General features: G+C 40.8%; 1 protein-coding gene across 1 annotated transcript; it reads left to right on the forward strand.

Annotated features, from left to right (window-relative positions):
- Nucleotides 1–2,548: 2,548 nt before the first annotated feature.
- Nucleotides 2,549–12,084, forward strand: LOC115408504 (taste receptor type 1 member 1-like). The gene is made up of 6 exons (XM_030119311.1): nt 2,549–2,730; nt 4,280–4,568; nt 4,686–5,408; nt 10,406–10,612; nt 10,832–10,952; nt 11,156–12,084. The coding sequence occupies exons 1-6, from the start codon at nt 2,549–2,551 to the stop codon at nt 12,082–12,084; spliced, it is 2,451 nt and encodes an 816-aa protein (XP_029975171.1).
- Nucleotides 12,085–19,666: the final 7,582 nt, after the last annotated feature.

Consider the following 19,666-nt stretch of genomic DNA (forward strand, 5'->3'; position numbering starts at 1 on the left):
AGAGTGACTGTATCTACTGTAGAGAGTGTCTTAAAATCAATGAAAGTAAAACCCTCAGGTACAGATGAACTAGATATAAGGTTATTAAAATTAGTGTCTGACATTGTTGCAATGCCTGTGAGTCATATCATTAACGTTAGTCTAGAAAAATGTAGATGTCCTGTCAAGTGGAAAATAGCTAAAATTGTGCCTCTTCCTGAAAATGCTGAAGAGCCTTTTTCTGCAAGAAATAGTAGACCTATAAGTATTCTACCTGCTTTGAGCAAAATCATGGAAAAAATACTATATGAACAAATAAATCTTTATTTTTGTGAAAATGGGTTGAATTCACCATCACAACATGCTTATAAGAAATGGCACTCCACAACGACAGCTTTAACTCAGATGACTGATGATTGAATCAATGACATTGAAAACAAAAGACTAGTTGGAACTGTTTTGATAGATCTTAGTGCAGCGTTTGATTTATTGGATCATGATTTACTTTTGGAAAAGTTACGTTTGTATAGGTTCCAAAATTCTGCTTTGCAGTGGATGAATAGTTATCTGAGTAATCGAGAGTTTATGGTTTTATTCAAGGGCAGTTATTCTGAGGTAAGAAGTCTCTCTTGTGGAGTGCCGCAAGGTAGTTGTCTTGGGCCATTGTTATTTTCTATCTTTACGAACGAGTTGCCTTTTATTTTGGAGAGTGCCCCCATTGTACTATACGCAGATGACTCAACAATTTATGCAGCCGCTCATAATTCTGTGCAACTGAATACAATTTTGAATAAAGAGTTAAAGTTAGTGGAACATTGGATTAATGAAAATAGGTTAGTCATTAATACCGAGAAGACGAAATCATTGGTGATAGGATCACCTTATCTCTTAAAAGACTCTCCTGTATTAAATTTGTCTGTTGGAGGTACAATTATTGAACAAGTGACTGAGGCCGAGCTGTTGGGATAAACAGTTGATAGGATGCTCACATGGAACAGTCAAATTAAAAATATCCTAAATAAAATGGGTAAAGACATGGCAATGGTGCACCATTGCAAAAAATGTATTCCACGTAGTATAAGGAAAATATTGGTTGAATCAATAGTTTTGTGTCACATAGATTATTGTTCTTCCATTTGGTCAACCACAACAGAAGTAAACTTGAACAAATTACAGGTTGCACAGAATAAGGCGGCTCGGCTTGTCCTGAACTGTTCATTTAGAACAAGTATCAATGACATGCATAACTGTTTGGCCTGGATGCATGTAAAAAGTAGAATAAATTATTCTCTTATTAAATTCATAAGAAATGTTATAATTACAAAAACACCAGAAATTCTGTTCAATGAATTAACTTTTTTCAGTGATGTGCATCAATATTCTACACGTCAATCAGATGACGGACGTTTTTTGTAACCTCGCTGTCGTACCAGTCAGTCTCAGAGGACAGTGCCATATAGGGCAATGGTGGCATGGAATTCATTACCACAATTCTTGATTTTTCAGAGGCATACAAATACGTTTTGTGAAAGACTGAGATTGTTTACATATACACAAGATTAAAATGATTAGATTATTTTTATAGCAAATTGTGCGCAAAACTAATATTTTGAAGAATGCTTGCAAATGAGCTGTTATATTTTGATCGAGTATGTCTATTTATTTCTGAGAGATTTTCTTAAGAAGACATGAGCTATCACATTTGTTTGTATTGTGTTATTATATTGTGTTACAATGTTATTATGTTTGTGTTGTTTGTTATTGATTGTCATTGTGAAGGTGTCATGATTGAATACTATATGTGCATCCTGTTCTTTCGGATGAGTTGGTGTATTTGCCTTTGTTTAATGATGAGTTTAGACCCCAGGAAGAATAGACACTGATATTCAGTTGCTACTGGGGATCTTAATAAATAAACAATAAACAACCTGATTAAAAACGAAAACTCACTTGCCCATGAGTGGTCATTTTCTGTGTTCCTGCTTCCATAATTCATAATTAACACACAAATTTACAAAAAGTTTTCTGACGATGTGTAGGTAACTATGTATCTATAAATGTCATGCATGTCCACAAATATAGAAATTAAGAGCTTTTTACCACCAATATATCTTATATGACCAAAGGTGGAGGCAAATCTCATCATATGACACTCCAGTACAAAAGGGACCTATCGATATCAAATGATGAAACCTCTTGATACAATTTGGGGCTGAATGTTTTCCAAGAGACAACTAAGTCCAGCAGATGTAACCTGATGGCTCTTACCTGAACAGATAACAACAGGCACACTCAGACTGAAAACTTTGCATTTGTTTACTTAGTTGAAACAAACCCTCAGCTGAAAGCTCAAGCCAATCACAAGAGATCAAGTCAGATGCTGTCAACCTGCCTGCACCAGTCCCCTGTAAACACAGTTCATATTACATTTGCATACAGATTTGTGGTTTTCCACCAACTATTAGAGCTGGCTATTTGTGTCAGTCCTTCTTCATTCTCGAATGACAAAGTGCTGATTTCGTTTCAGCTGATGTATTGGAAATTTAAAAAAAAAACACTAAAGGCAATGATGGTGCAGATTTTGGGTTTTCTGTGTCTTCTGGGATCTGTCCTGAACGCTGTACCTCGAAACACTGTCCCATCCTCAGAGTTTCAGCTGGATGGAGATTATTTGCTCGGTGGGCTTTTTGACATCCATCATGTCAGCTCTCCTCTTCATCTCGACAGACCAGAGGCCATCGACTGCACCAGGTGAGTTCCATGCCTTCATTTAAGCTTTTAACAAACCTCTATTTATATGAGTCAATCAGATCTGTTCATTCTTACATTCAGTCTGATACCATGACAGAATGCTTTGTATGACTTGTGACCAGGGGCGGAGCAGGGGTCCCAGCCCAGGGGGGGCGGAGCAGGGGTCCCAGCCCAGGGGGGGCGGAGCAGGGGTCCCAGCCCAGGGGGGGCAAAGCAGTTCTCCATGGGCCCTTGTGGCCTGAACATCCCCATTAAAACATAATCGCTTTAAAAAATGCCGCAGATAATGTAATGTACGTAATGTACTACACTGTCTGGTTCAGACACAAATCTTTCTTTAAGCTTTTAACATTTTCAATATTTTCTATAAAAAATAGATTTTTTTTTCTCAATAGCTCCCAGGTTATTTGACCTATTGACTCCTAATCACTTGTGAATCACATTACTGTAGTGTCTCTTTCAGACACACCTCGTTGTTTTCACTTTAAATTTTGCAAAAAAAAAAAAATAAATCTTTGTAAGAGAAATGCAGTATTTGAGCTCAATATCTCCCAGTTCATTTGACCTATTGACTGAAAAGCAGCATTATCACAAGCTTTCCTTAATTTACTTTGTTGCTCAGTTTAGTTTTTGTCAACATTATTCATGCGTCTTCTATTAATTATGAATAAGGTTGTGATCAATGTTTGTTTTGCAATCCTCTCGTTTCGCTTTTACCGTAATGCGTAGAATATGTGCGCACCGCAAAAATAACGTGTCGGCTCACTTGACTTTGTCAGAGCGCCGGCTGGCTTGACCGCAGTAAAATTGCAGCAACACATTATTTAGCGGTGTGCACATATTTTACACATTACGGTAAAAGCGAAACCGAGAGGATTACAGGCTGCACCTCCGGGAAAACTAAACAACAGACAACATGAGCGAGCTTTTTTTTTTTAAACTTCATCCTCATGAATGCGACTGTTATAGAGTCCAATTTTCCTTTCTTACCATTTCTTCAGCACCCCCCCCCCCCCCCCCCCCCCCCCCCCCCCTTCAGGATGGGCCCCCACGCAGCCGTGGGCCCGGGCAGCTGCGCCCCTGCCTGCTCCGCTATTGCTCATGACCCAAACCTTGAATTCCCTCAGTGTTGGAAAAATAAATCTGAATAAATCTTCAGAGCAGGGTTATCTATTTATTCATTCATTCATGTTTTACACCACTCATTTGCTGCAAAACATCTGGTGGTCTCATATGAACGTGCCCTGATTCACATCAGACATGAATGAAAACATAAGTGTCACTTCCAAACCGGCATTTTCCTTGAATTGTCCTTCATAAGTGAATCTGTAAACCATCTCAACAAAGATCAGCATCAGTTTAAAATATTAACAAAACGAGTAGAATGTTAAAGTGCAAAAAATGTAAAGTGTTGAGTGACTTTAGGAAACAAAACATTTTAATCAAACTTAACAGTTCAAGTTATTTATTTGCAGTTTTGTTTTCTTTTTTGCTGTCATCAAAATGTTAATATTCTGATTCAAATACACTGTGTCTTCTCTGTTCACAGTCACTCTTTAATTCTGGCAAGTTATAAAAGGTTTCTGGTCATGAGATTTGCTGTCGAGGAAATCAACAACTCCACCAGCCTCCTACCAAATGTATCAATTGGCTATATTCTGTTTGACCAATGTTCAGATGGGCATAGCTTCCCAAGCATGTTCAACCTCATCTCGGTGGATGGCCTGATTGATCCTTGGGGTGAGCCACCCAAGAATTTGATTGGTGTGATCGGTAGTAACACAAGCCCTAAGACAGTGAGTGTGGCTCCGCTCTTGATGATGGATCTCATTCCCATGGTAATTTTGCAACTTGTTTTCTATTGTTTCAGCAAACCCATTACTCATTCTGTTACTTCATATTTGGCAATGTATTGCCACAGAAAGTAATGAGAAATTCTCTTGTCTTTTCACCAGGTCAGCTATGGTGCAGCCAGTTCAGAGTTTTCAGAAAAGAAAACCTATCCGTCTTTCTTACGAACAATCCATACCAACAAAGACGTCATTGAAATTATCGTCAAGATGTTGAAGCACTTTAAGTGGCATTGGGTATCTTTCCTTCATGTTAATGACAATTATGGCAGTGATGGTCGAGAATTGTTCATAAGGAACATTCAAGATACTGACATTTGCCTGGCATACACCAAAGGCCTTGACCATCAAACAGATTACCCACAAATATTCAGACAGATAAATACTCTGAGGGTACATATCATAATTGTTTTTGCAACCGAATGGATGGCAGAAGTTCTTTTTGAATCAGCAATACAACAAAATGTCACCAATAAGGTTTGGTTGGCAAATGATTCATGGTCCATGAATAGAAAACTGCCCAAGACAAAAGGAATCAGGAACGTTGGGACTGTTCTTGGGGTTGCTGCACCTGCAAAGACGATACCTGGCTTCAATGATTTTGTCCATTCTGCCAAAGCTGCTGGCCATTGTGAAAATGCAGAGCAAGAGACATTTTGCAATCAAGTTTTCGATTGCAGTGGGAGTGCTGCAGATATCATTGATGCAGAGCCAAGTTTCTCTTTTCATGTTTATTCTGCTGTGTACTCCATCGCCCACGCCTTACACAATACATTACAATGTGGAGTGGGCAGATGTAATGACAATATTACAATGTACCCAAACATGGTAAGCATGCAAATATTCCACTTTGTTCCTTTGTGTGTGTTTATATCAACTATAAAAACAATATTCATACCACTAGATCCGAAATAGTTTGTGAATCCTGGGGCTAATATCCAGTCTCTGTGATGAACAAACCATTGAATGTCCATCCATCCATCCATCCATCCATCCATCCATCGTCTTTTCCACTTAGTCCATGTGAGGTTATGGTAGCAGTATAGAGAGCATAGAAGTCCAGACATGTCTGTTCCTCACAAAGTTCCTCCAGCTACTCTGGGGGAATTTCAAGTCGCTCCAAGACTAAGTCAAAAATATACTCTTTCCAGTGACTCCTGACTGTATCAGAAAGATTGATGCTCACCACCTTGTTTAGATAACTCATTTTACCTGCTTGTAGTAGAAGTATAAAACTCCTCTTGTTAACATGCTTTCTTATTCTATTTTATTTATTTTGAGTACTGATACATGATATTGCTGGACCTGACAGGGGGACAGAAAGACAGGTAAAGAGAGAGAAAGTGAAAGAAACAAAAAATGAACAGACAGGCAAACAGCAGCAACAAAAAAAGAGTGAAGAGAAGGAAGAGAGTGCAAAGCTATGACGGTCATTTAATTAGTATCAACACTCCAGATGAGCAGCTACTGCACCTGCATAAAGGTATGACAGAGGGCATCCTTTGGACCTTTGTTGGAGAACATAGCTGGTAGTGAACTGAGTCGTGCAAACTAAGAATCCAGTTATGAAATTACACTAGAGCATCAGGAGAGGCCTTTTACAGATTGCCATTAGTCTAACCCACCCAAGAAAACAAGGTAACCAAGTCCACATGCAGAATATGAAGGGTGATTAAAGATCAGCGTGATCAAGAAAATGTGACAGTGATCATGCACATATGACCTCTGACCCCTGAGAAGACCAGAAGCAGGCCAGAGTCACAGAGAGGGATGGACATGTACATGTTTCTTCACTATTACACTTTTGTCAGGTCATTTATAGTTCTAAACATATTTAGGGTGTTTTTAGCTCACTTTTTGCTTCTCCCACAACATAATTTCTCCCTCCTACAGCGTCCATTACAATTACATGCAAATTGCCAATTATGCAAATTGGGTGATAACGTCATTGAGCTAACTTCTAGCGACTTTTAGACCAGCCAATAGCTACTTTCCTTACTGGAGAGTTGGCAACACTGTTGGCAACTACCAACTATGCTTCCGAACAAAAGTCTGGAGAATATTTTCTGTTGTATCTTTGTGCAAGTGTGGTGGCCAGTCATCTGGAGTGTCGCTTCCAATTGGATTGTCGTATCTTCTTTGCATTGTCTTCTTCCTCTACACTCTTTTTCATTTGCTTGTTTGTTCACGTTTTTTTTTTTGTCTCCCTCACACTCTCTCTCTCTTCCTGTGTTTTTGTCCCCCTGTGAGATCCAGTAATATTCTGTCCCAGTATTCAAACCAAATGATATAAAGTATTGAATTATACTATCTAGAGGAGCCTCATACTTAAAGGCTCCTCTTGGAACAGCAGCCAGACCTCCATTCTGTTGCATTATGCTGGACAGGACAGGGTAAAAAAAAAAGAAAAAAAAAAGAAAAAAAAGACCAAAGCCCATTTTACACTGGATGCAAAACAAAGCAGAAAGGAAGCAAAGCAGAACCATTATGTCACACAGTGTTAGCTACAAGCATAGATACATGGTGACAAGTATTAGCGGTAATTAATGGCATCAGGCGGCATCTGACCTCCAGCTGTGAGTCTTGGACACTCAGGTGAAGCAAGGGGCAGAGCTGTTGATAGATCACCACCTGGTGGTGAGCTGGTCCGCTGGCAGAGGAGGAAACTGGATCGACATGGTCGGTTTAAAAGTGGTTTAAAAGTCTGTTGGGATATTTGGTGAAGACCTCTGTCAACACATTTTTCAACTCCCTCCCCAGAGAGAGTTTCTCCAAGATCCCAATTGAGGCTGGGACATTTAGTCTGAGTGGACGATGTTCTATGCCTCCATTGTTGAAGCAACTGCTCAGAGCTGTGCTCACAAAGTGTCCCGCGCCTGCGGCAACCCCCAAACCCAGTGGTGGACACTGAAAGTAAGGGATTTCTTCAAGCTGATGAAGGAGTCCCATTGAGACTTGTTGGCTTGCGAGACTCCCGAAGCAGTTGATGGCTACTGTCAGGCCAGACTGCAGCTCAAGTGGTTGTCGAGGCAAAAACTTGGGTCTGGGTGAAGTTCAGGAAGGCCACAGAGGAGGACTGTCAGTTTGCACTGAAGAAATTCTGGAAAACTGTCTGGCACCTCTGGAGGGGAAAGCAGGCTTCCACCAACATTGTGGACAGTGGACGTGAGGAGCTACTGACCTCAACGAGGCATGTCATCAGGGTGTGGAAGGAATACTTCTTCTCAATCCTGCTGCTCCATGTTCCACGGAAGAAGCAATGACTGAAATCTCTGAGATGGACTAATCCATCACCCAAGCTGAAGTCACCGAGGCAGTTGGTAAGCTCCTTGCTGGCAGAGCATCGGGGGGTAGTTGAAATTTGCTTCGAGAACCTGGAGTCTCTGGTTGAGCAGGGACTTTCTTGGCTGACACGTCTCTGCAGCATCACGTGGTGGTTAAGGTCAGTACCACTGGATTGGCAGACCGGGTTGGCAGTTTCCCTTTTATAAGGAGGTACCAGAGGGTGTTCTTGTAGTATATGCGGATCACACTCCTCAGCCTTCCTGGGAAAGTCTTTTGCTGGGTAGTGGAGAGGAGGATTCCACCGACAGTCAAACCACGGATCCAGGAGGCACAATGCAGTTATCACCCAAGTCACACAACACTGTGCCAGCTCGATACTCTCCATCGGGTGCTTGAGGGTTCATGGGAGTCTGCCCAACCAGTCCGTACATGTGTTTTATGTATTTGGAGTAATCGTTTATCTGTGCCCCTCCTATGAAGGCTGCTTCAGGAGTGTGGAGTCTTAGGCCCTTCGCTAAGAGTATCTGCTCTCTGTATCTAACTGAAGTAGGAGTCCGGTTCGTATTGCAGGCAGTAAGTCAGACCTGTTCCCAGTGCATGAGAGTTTCAGCAGGTCTGACCCTTGTTGCCGATTCTATTTAGAATCTTATGCTCAAAATTTGTAGGTGCAGCCAGGGGTTAAGTTCAAGGATCATATGGTTTTGTTTCTGCTTTTCGCAGACGATTTCCCTTTAGCTTCATCAAACCAGGATTTACAGAATGCATTTGGGCTGTTTGAAGCTGAGTGTCTAGTGATGGGGATGAATATAAGAAACTTCAAATCTGAGGCCATGCTCCTCGACTGAAAGATCTTTTGCCATCTCTGTGTCAGTGGAGAGTCCCTCCCCCTTGTTGAGAAGTCTTATTTGTTGAGAAATCTTATTTTTCATGAGTAGGGAAAGAATGGAACATAAGATTGATCGGTGGACTGGTTCAGCATCTGTGGTGATCCGTCAGGGTGATGAGGCAGCTGACCCAATGTACCATTAATTAGTATTTCTACATTCCCATCCTCATGGGCTCTTGGTCATGATAGAAAGGACAAGATCCTGGATACACAGGGCCAAAATAAGGTTCAGTAGGGAAACTCGGTGCTCCCTTAGAGATCTGGTTACAAGGTCACCAGGGCCACTTGTCCTCAACAACCAGTGGGACAATTTGAGGTGGCATGGACTAGGGCATTAACAGAAACATTGACTCTTCGACAAGTCGACTTCCGTTGCACAAGTCGACGTAAATTTGGACGAGTCGAAAAGTGGTAGGTTATTCTTTCTCTCACCTGATCACCCGACAGAGCGCAAGTCTCCATCCAGCACGTGTAGATGCGTTCATCTTTCTCCATGAAAACATGCAGCACAGTCCAAGAATGTGAGGGAAGGTGACCCAGAGTAGGATTACTAAACTGATTGTGATCTAAGGCTATTACAACAATAAGGATTATTTTTTACACTTTATCTTTAGAGGCTGGTGAGTTCTATTTTCTTTACTTTTATTGCAAGCTGAAGTTAGTTTCTCATTGATGCCTATGCGGTTCTGAAGTATTTAATTTTCATTTATTTCATGTTGAAAATGGTTTTCTAAGTAATTTTCTGTGAACCATGCAAGTAAGACCAGTATTGAATTATGATTCCGACAGCTATTGGGTTTTGATTACTTTATTATTTATTTAATTGAGACAAGTTGCAGACTGAAGTTGGTTTCTGATTGGTGCCTATTTACCGTTCTGAAGTATAATTTCCATTTATTTCACGTGAAAACAGTTGTCTAACCAATGTTCTGTGAACCATACAAGCAAGACCAATATTGAATTATAATTTTGGCAGCCATTGGTTTTTGATTATTTTGGTATTTATTTCATGAAGACAACGCGCTCTTTTTTTTCCAAAGCATGATGAAGACACGGACGGTGTGCGTCTTGGCTGCCGCTGCTTTAAACGTAAAAGAAAACTCTCGGTGTTAGCCTTTGTTTTGTTCGGGTTAAAATATACATGGCTACGGTGCAGTGAACCTTAATGCATATTGCTCCTTGCTGGACAGCTGTGTGTCCGTGTCGCCCCCCCAGTCAACGTGATGACGTCATCACCTTTTTTGACGGATAAGTCGACTTGAAAAAAACTGAAGTCGTTAATGCCCTAGCATGGACATCTGTTTTGGAGGCCTAACGGACACCTGCCAGGGGAGTTGTTCTAGGCATGTCCTACCAGGAGGAGGCCCCGTGGAAAACCGAGGTTATGCTGGAGAGACTGTCTCTTGGCTGGCCAGGGAATGCTTCAGGAACCTTCTGGAAGAGCTGGAGGACGTGTCTGGGGACAGGGAAGTCTGGGCTTCGTTGCTTGGACTGCTGCCCCTGCAGCCTCGAATCAGCAGCCAAAGATGAATGGATGAATGGCACTCAAAAGTCTAATGTATTCAAACTTTAAATCGCATTTTCTGTGATCATGTAACATTTCATGAAGAAACCCTTATTATTCACTCCAAAATATTTATTACCCTTTCCTTAGGTCCTCGCAGAGCTGAAAAAGACCAATTTCACTCTCTTCAATGAATCTATACATTTTGATGAGAATGGTGACCCCAACTATGGATTCTACCTAATAGTTTTTTGGAACCACAATGGTGACGTACAGGAGGTCGGCTACTATGAATTTTACCCACCCTTCCATTTAGTCATCAACAGCACCGAAATTCAGTGGTACACAAATGGAAAAGTAGGTAATTTTCTTTCTCTAGCTGAAAGTTCTGCACTTCTTTAGGAGATCACTTTCTTATGGTATCCCACTTCTGCTCGGACGTGAGGATGGAATAGCAAAATAATCAAATAGTAATTTCAAGATTGTGTTTCCACAAATATTTGTACCGAAAATCTTTTCTTGGACCTGAACCTAACTCACATTCTTTTGTATGTCCCTAACGACTGTGCCCAACAGGTTCCAACTTCAGTTTGCTCCCAGGAGTGTCCTATAGGATACAAGAAAAAGCCAGAAGGAATTCACAGGTGTTGCTTCTATTGTGAAATCTGCCAAAATGGAACTTTTGTCAATGTCACAGGTAAAGTATTATTGAACGAATTTTTTAACCGTGGATATGCTGAAAACTGTTTCAGACTGTGTTTTCTTTAAAGGCAAAGATGGTTACCCACTCAGGTAATTGACTCGACTCAGATATACATGTGTCAATTTAGCCACTGCACATGTAAGGTATTATTCTTTCATACCTTCACTGACAGCGTGTCTCTTTGTGTTGTGAAACAGAGGATCCCTACACTTGTGTCTCCTGCACTGATGGTGAATGGTCTGCAGAGGGAAGCACATCATGCAACCAGCGGGTGGTGGAGTTTGTACCGTTCACAGACACTGGAGCTGTGGTCATCATGGTTGCTGCCTTGGTCTTGGTGGGACTGAATCTGGCTGTGTCTGTTCTCTTTGCCATCAACTTTAACACACCTGTGGTCAGATCTGCTGGAGGACCCATGTGCTTCCTCATTTTAATCTGTCTCAGTTTAGGTAGTCTCAGTGTTCACTTTTATTTTGGTCAGCCAACATCAGCTTCCTGTATCTTGAGGTTTTTACCATTTCTGCTGTTCTACACTGTCTGTCTGGCCTGTTTTGTTGTGCGCTCTTTTCAGATTGTCTGTATTTTTAAGATAGCAGCCAAGTTTCCAAAACTTTACAGCTGGTGGATGAAGTATCATGGACAGTGGCTGTTCATCGCTGTGGCTTTTGCCATTCAGGCTCTTTTACTTATTATTGGATACTCTTGTGATCCTCCCAAACCCTTCAATGAAACATTTTTGTACAGAGACAAAATAGTTCTTGATTGTGACATTAATTTCATGGCAACCTCCACTTCTGTGATCTTCCTTTCATTACTGTGTTTTCTTTGCTTCATTTTCTCCTACATGGGGAAAGACCTCCCAAAGAACTACAATGAGGCCAAGTCGATCACCTTCTGTTTGATCCTGCTCATTATCACATGGATCATCTTTGCCACTGAATACATACTTTATTATGGAAAGTACATCCAGACTCTAAATGCTCTGGCTGTCCTCTCCAGTCTCTACTCTTTTCTGATGTGGTACTTCCTTCCAAAATGTTCAATTGTCATCTTCCAACCACAGAGAAACACACCGCAGTACTTCCAAGGTCTCATTCAGAGTTACACCAAAACCATCACTCAGTAGCTGCAGAAGTAAAGATGTTGGTGTCTTCACATACTCTTAAGACTTTTTGTAACAACATGATTTTCCAATTTCATTCAGTGTATAAAAGGTCTATAGTGGGATATTTTCACAAATACTAAAAACATAACCAGAAGACTGGTTTAAATCTCATCTTAACTGAGCCAGCATGACCTGGACTGGCCAAGGCTATTCTGAAATGTGACAAACCCCTAAAACTTTACATCAATGATTAGACCAATTGTATCGACCAAAGCAGATGTGCCTTAAATTGGTTTTATATTTTTAACCTGACAAATGATATTCCAGTGAAACTATTTTAATCATATGTGAAAGAATGATCCATTGTTATCTCAGAAAAAAAAAAATCAATCTGCGTTGTTATCTTGAAAAAATAATGTAAATGTTGACACTCTTTAATTGTTGCCATTGCAATCTTTCCTGTCCAACAACCAGGCAGTCTCAATCAAGACACCATGGTACCACACCTTCGATCTGGCGTTTATACAGTAGAAAGACGAAATCCACTCCACCCATACGCACTCTCTCACTACTACAGGGCAAGGACATGTATATGTTTTTCTCTATTTCCATCTGTTTACCTCAGTGGCTGGATACACACTCTAAAAAGTAAGTCAGAGAGGCTTCTAACACCACTTGATTTAATACATGGATCCAAGTAAAAAATTGCAATTAGTTGATTTTGATAAACTTTCTAAGTTCCAAACCTATTTTTTTCAAGTTGTGAAAAAGTTATGTTCTTAATTACATCAACTTAATTTTGCTTGCAGTTTGAACTCAAAATTCATTGTTGATGGGTTTAAAACAAAATTCAAGTTGTTATAACTTAACAAACTTGGCTTGATAATTTGATTTTGTCAACGTTGACTTCACAATTTTAAGTTCCCTCTCGCCACACACCATGACTGGCTAAGTTGGACAGTGGGTTAGCAGGATGAAAAACCTTGATACAAGCAACATTTCATGGGTGACTAAAATTCATTTTTAGTAGGGTAAGGACACCACGTCGGCATGTTTAGAGTTGGTCACAGCATAAAGGAAACAGGCTCTTTGAAGAATTTAACAATGATAATGGTAGTGCCGCAATGCATCATGGGAGTTTTGGTTGAGCTATTCCAGATTTAAACATTGATTTCATTATTTATTTCGATGTTCTGATGTTAATAGTGTTATTGGTAGTTGTGTTTGGTTGTGTTCTTGTTCAGTTAATCTAAATAGTTTAGTTACTTTTTGTGTCAAACCTGGAATGAGAAGTATTGAGCATTTAATCTGCTCCTGCTACTACTTTGAAACTTATGGCGTTCAACAGAACAGTTCCCATATGCCGCTGGGCTTATTAATAGCCTGATACCGCCTGTGCAGAATCAGTCCACAGTGCCCATGACAACATCGTATTCCCAAATATTCACAACATTAAGGTTCAACAGAAACTGGCCATTTTAACAACTTAAAAGTGGGCAGCCAATTTATTTGAGTTATCAACTTAAAAATCTTGCATTTATTAAGTAAGCAGTACTTAAAATGATCTTTTACTGATGGCAAAAAATGAATTCACTCAAAGTAATATAGTTTGTTGGTTCAATGTAATTTCTGAGGTTGCCATAACTTAAAAAGACTGATGCAAACTGTTAATTTTTTTTGTTGAGTCTAGACATTTCTTTTTAGAGTGCACACCAATGTAATTACTGAGGTTGAGTGAGTGATTATTATACCATGTCACCACGTGCAAGGTGGTTTCTCCAACCACAGTAGTCTTCTTTATATCAGACCCAGGTGCAGATTAATGTGTGGGCTCTTCTAGGTTGCAGCCCAGTGGCCCCAAATGTTGTGGGGCCCTCTGACTGGCCACAGGATTTTTGGAAATTTAAATGTACTTTAATGGAAAATTTGATTAGCCTCTATTTGTCCATAAGGTAAAAAATAAAAACAACTAAGCACCTGATTGCGTATGCATATTTTTAAAGGGAGGCTAAAAACATACCTTTTTAATCTGGCTTTAATTGACCTTTTATCGTTCTTATCGCCATCATTTTTATCTTTCGTCATTTTTATTTTTAATCTACTTATCCTATTTCTTTATTCTATTTTTACTATGTACTTCAAACTTATTTTACATTTTTTACTTTATGATCTTATCGTACTTATTTTCTATTAACTTTGTATCACGTCTTGTTATGTTTTTAGCTGCTTAAATCCAGTGTTTCCTGAGGGGGGTCCTTCACACCGGGAGTTGGTTCCGGTCTTCTGCTGGGGTCACTGCGCTCAAGTCCTTTGGTCCTGGCTGGCCTGGGGGCCTCCACACCTCGGTGTGTGGGGTCCCCTTGGTCTGACGGGGTCGGGGGTCGAGCGCTGGGGCCCCAGTATTAATGACCTTTGCCTTCTCCTGGTGTGGACGGCCCCACTGGTAGTGTTTTCCCATGATGCTTAGTGCCATGCCATGTCTCCTCTGCTTTGCTGTGCGCAAAAATTGGGAGTATGTCTGTTTGTGTGTGTGTGTGTGTGTGTGTGTGTGTGTGTGTGTGTGTGTGTGTGTGTGTGTGTGTTCTCGTATTTCTATCCTTGTTGGGGCCAAATGTCCCCACAAGGATAGCAAAACGTGGAACGACGTGTCTTGTGGGGACCTTTTTCCGGTCCTAATAAGGACAAACAGTGTTTTCTTGACCATGTTGTTGTTACTGAAAAAAGTAAAAGTGCAAAAACATTTCTTTAGGGTTAGGCTTTATTGTGGTGTGGGTTAGGGTTAGGGTTAGGGTTAGGGGTTAGACATGAATGGGAGTCAATGGAAGGTCCCCACAAGGATAGAAATATGAGACTGTGTGTGTGTGTGTGTGTGTGTGTGTGTGTGTGTGTGTGTGTGTGTGTGTGTGTGTGTGTGTGTGTGTGTGTGGTGTTTACTTATTGATGGTGCAGTTTTTATTCTTTTGTTTTTATTACAGTTTTTTACTGTTCAGCACTTTGCGTTGTTTTCATTAATAGGAAAAGTGCTATGCAAATAAAGTTTGATTTGATTTTATTTGATTTGATACATGACTGCCCTCTATCCAATGAACAGACTTGGGTCGTTGTCAACTGATCATTTTGTCTTTCAATCACACAATGGCAAAATATCCAACAGAATTCTCAAGTGGTTGTCATAGGCTACGTTCACACTGCAGGCTGAAGTGACCCAAATCCGATTTTTTTGCCCCTATGCTAACCGTATCGGATCTTTTCCTGACAGTCTGAACGACACAGATCCGATTTTTTCAAATGCGACCCAGGCCACTTGGATATGTGGTCCTAAATCCGATGCGTATCTGATCTTTTGCCATGCGACTTCAGTCTGAACGGCCAGGTCGCATTTATCCGACCTGCACGTCACGATACGGGGCGCCGAAGACGTGTGTCTTACGTGAGAGTTAAAAAAAAGGCGCTCGCAGACGTACATTAAGGGGGTTATTGTCATCCGAAAATTATTATTGAACTCCGTAATTATTGAACTCCTCTCACATCACCGTCCCACCACTCCTGGCTGCGTTTCTCTGTTGCTGCCGCTGCCCCACAAAACGTCATGGACAAAAACTTGGCTCTCTTCCTTCTCATTCGCTAAATTCTGCAGGGCCAGGACAACGGAGAGGAAAAATAATAATATCAACATGCGCTCTCTCTCTCTCTCTCTCTCTCTCTCTCTGTCGCGCGCACGCGCGCACAGACAGAACGAGGTCGGCGCGGCTGATTAGAAGCGCTGCGCTCAAATGTTGTTCAATGTTTAATTGTAAGAATGCTGTTTGATCAGTTCTTAAATAAATCATTGACGCTTGAAAAGCTGTAGATTCTATATGTTGTTTGTGAGTTCCGCAAACACTGAAGCGCACTGCTGCGTGACGTCATTATTTCCTCTTCTGCGCATGCGGGACACTTCTGGGTGGTATTCCGTTCAGACGGGAGATCACATACAAGTCGCATTTTATTGTAAATGTGAACGAACTCGCAAAAAAATCGGATTTCACAAAAAAATCCGAATTGAGCATTAAGCCCTGCAGTGTGAACGTAGCCATAGACAAAATAACCATCCACAGCAAGCAGAGGGGGACTGTGACCAAGCTTATATCTGTATAGCCACAGTTACCTGGCAAAGTTACTGGCAAGGCGCATCAAAACCACAACACCTCCACAAGGTGGTGTTTCCAGATGTTGACAGTACTGAGACTCTGTCTGACTTTACCTGTTGCCAACACCAGCAAGGAACACTCCGTATCAAAACTTTGACTTGTGAAAATTAAACTGAGTTCCACAATGGGCCAACAGATTGAATCACCTGTCTCTAATGGCCATGGAGAGTGCTGTTCTCAGACATTATGACTTTACCAGCTTTGGAAAATACTTCTCAGCCAGGAAAACAAGAAAGAGAGCCCTGTAAAGGGAAAGTGTGTCTATTGAGGTGCTGCGCTGTTGTATTCCTGCCATTATTATCTTTCATATTTGCTGCTGCTGTGTTGCTGCTTTTTGTTGAATAGCTTTTTTTCCCTATCTGACCGATATGTAAGAGTGCGTAATGCTTGTCCTCCCCTGAAGAGATCGTTGTCCAAGATGTCATCTGGTGCTGCAAGAACCAATTGAAGAGATTCCTTCCTTCGGAGGAAATGCAAGGATGAGAGAGACACTTGTAAAGCAGTTGTTGAATAAAAATCTTTACTTATGTTGCTTTGTTATTGGCGAGAGTAGGTGGAAGATAATGTTGTCAATTGTTCCAACACCTGGTAACTCTGGGCAGGTTGCGCAACTCTTCTTGTATATTTCTCAAAGTGGTGTATGATGCCTTCAGAACTGTACATGCCAAGCATTTTGTAGCTCAATTTCTGGGGCTTAGTTGAAAGATTTTGCTTGTTCCTTCCCTTGAATGGGATCTGTCAATCTACAGCAAACTTCTCAGTTATTGGGATGGTTTCAACTTTGATGTGATGCAATCTATTAGTGGTCAGATCTTGTGCAGTGGATGATCCTGTGTTCCTACTTCTTTGTTGCTGAAGTGCAGGGCTATCTTGATGGCTTCCCATCTCTTCAGATTCATTGCCTGGAGCACTCTTTCCAAAGCATGCAGGTGGATGGTAATCCATACATGTACGTGACATGTAGACCACAGTACCTGCGGACTGGCTCAGATCTTTCGTCATGAGATTTCTCTGCTATTCTGTTCTATTTTTTATTTTCTTCTTCGTCTTTATTTTCTTCTTCACTCTCCTCAGCAGACTCCTTATCACCCACTGGTCCTTTTGCTTGGAAAATAGAATACTGATACATACCATTTGAATGAACCTCTGTTTCTATTACTTATACATTCAGGTGCTTGCTCTGTTCACACACCTTAATCACCTGAAGTCTTCAAACCTGATTCTGTGGCCCACTCCTCCCCACTGTCACTCTCAACTATCAAGTTCACTGTCCTCACTGTCTGTTTGAATGACCATAACTTCATAGTGAGGATCCTATGACTGCAACATGTAGTTTGGTCCATTTCCTATAATTGTGTGTGGATTATATATGAAAACATGGATTGTGTTGCTTATTGTAGCGTCTACCTCTATAAATACGTGTTTGGATGAATCAGACAATAATAGGGAGAACACAATTTTAATATTATACATCAACAAAAATAAACATATTTAAACCATCATATGTGCTTTTATTTTTATTTGTGCATATTGTCATATTTTTTGCTTCTGAATTATTTCTATTTAATAACATGCCTATATCATATCCATCTGACAACTGGAAGTACCTGTCTAAAATTAAGGAATAATTAAAAAATTGCACAATGGCTGATAGTTATCGCTGGACAACATTGCTCTATAACCTCCCCAAAGTTGGACAAGATGATAAGGTTTGACTGGTGAATGAACTCTCCAAAGTGAAAATGTCTAAACTGGATCAGGGATACAGGTTCTTTGGTTTACCTTCAATTATTGTAGTAAGTACTCTGATTCTGGTGACTCCATCGCTAGTTTGCTATTTTTAATGAAAAGCTCAGCTACTAACAGAGAATACGTATTCAACATCGGGCAGTGGCACATAGAAGATAGAACATCTCTCAGTGTCAGAAGAGGACAGTGGAAAGGACATCTCAGAGGCTGGAGGTCCTCAGCCTACCTGTCTGGGCATGTCTGCTCCATGGCATTCTTTGACCCGGTCAAAAACTGATGGTCGAAGAGTCCGATTTTCCCCCCAGCAGTTAACTGACTTGGTGTAGAGACAGTTTTTAGACTCTTCTGCTCACTCTTCAACACATTAATGCTCTCCTCATCAAAATGTAAACTGCAGACAAACGTGATACCCCGGAGAATATTAAATAAAGGCCCTTAATCCCTCCTTATCAGCCTCACCCAAGAGTTGCAGAGGAGTTCATCTTTCGGGAAATTGTGGAATCTGAGATGTGGCTGTCTTTGTTTTGAGGTTGAGCAGCCTGGCATGCTACAATAACAGTAACAAGAGGAGACACTCATTGTTCACAAGTAACTGGCAGCCACCTGAAGTGATTGTACACTGCTCTGTTACTGGAAACGTACCAGAAGCAGGAAGTGTAATATAGGCCTATTTAGAAAACCGAGCTTCAATCTTTCCTTTCACCATCACTCTGTCACATATATCATTGCTTCCTGAAATGACTGTACATACTCCCAAAAAATCCAATTCCTACTTCAAATCCTGCTTGTTTTGGAAAGAAATATATCCCACAACAATTTCAAATAATAATAATAATAATGATAATAATAATAATAATAATAATAATGACAATAATAATAGTAATCATAATCATCATCATCATCATCATCATCATCATATTGGAACAGAATCAAAGGGTTAGTTTCAGGACCAGAAATGTGCTTTGTTGACAGGTGTACTTTACATTACAGTGCCTAATGAAGTGGATGGTGAAAGCATGTTTGAGAAAAGGTTTTTACAGTTAAGACGATTAGAGTTAGTTGAATTTACAGTTGCATTTTTAACCCTGTTTGGATTTCTTCAGAAAACTGTAAAAGTAAGACATTTCCCCAGACTACATATTTGTTGAGTTGTGACCTGAATAGCTAAAAAATACAATCACAATTTTACCATCTTTAGTAGAATGAAGGGCCGCACGGTGGTGCGGTGGTTAGCGCTCTTGCCTCACAGCAAGAAGGTCCTGGGTTCAAATACCGGCCGGGGCTTGGGGCCTTTCTAGGTGGAGTTTGCATGTTCTCCCCCTGTGTGCGTGGGTTCTCTCCGGGTACTCCGGCTTCCTCCCACGGTCCAAAAACATGCATGGTAGGTGAATTGGTCACCCTAAAATTGCCCCTAGGTATGAATGCGTGAGTGAATAGTTGTCTGTCTCTATATGTCAGCCCTGTGACAGACTGGCGACCTGTCCAGGGTGTACCCCGCCTTCGCCCACAGCAGCTGGGATCGGCTCCAGCCACCCGCGACCCCGAAAGGGACCAGCAGCAGAAAATGAATGAATAGTAGAACGAAAACACTTTTTTTAACGTACAAATAATTCTCAGATCATATTCATGGTGCATTTCTGTAAATGGTACAAACCAAATAATGT

The sequence above is a fragment of the Salarias fasciatus genome, chromosome 20 (genome assembly GCF_902148845.1).
Source record: "Salarias fasciatus chromosome 20, fSalaFa1.1, whole genome shotgun sequence".
Taxonomy (NCBI): Eukaryota; Metazoa; Chordata; class Actinopteri; order Blenniiformes; family Blenniidae; genus Salarias; species Salarias fasciatus.

Coding starts and splice junctions, on each gene's coding strand:
- LOC115408504 (XM_030119311.1), top strand. CDS start 2,549: ATGGTGCAGATTTTGGGTTTTCTGTGTCTTCTGGGATCTGTCCTGAAC. Junction 5,409..10,405: donor TTACAATGTACCCAAACATG/GTAAGCATGCAA, acceptor CCCTTTCCTTAG/GTCCTCGCAGAGCTGAAAAA. Junction 10,613..10,831: donor AGTGGTACACAAATGGAAAA/GTAGGTAATTTT, acceptor TGTGCCCAACAG/GTTCCAACTTCAGTTTGCTC.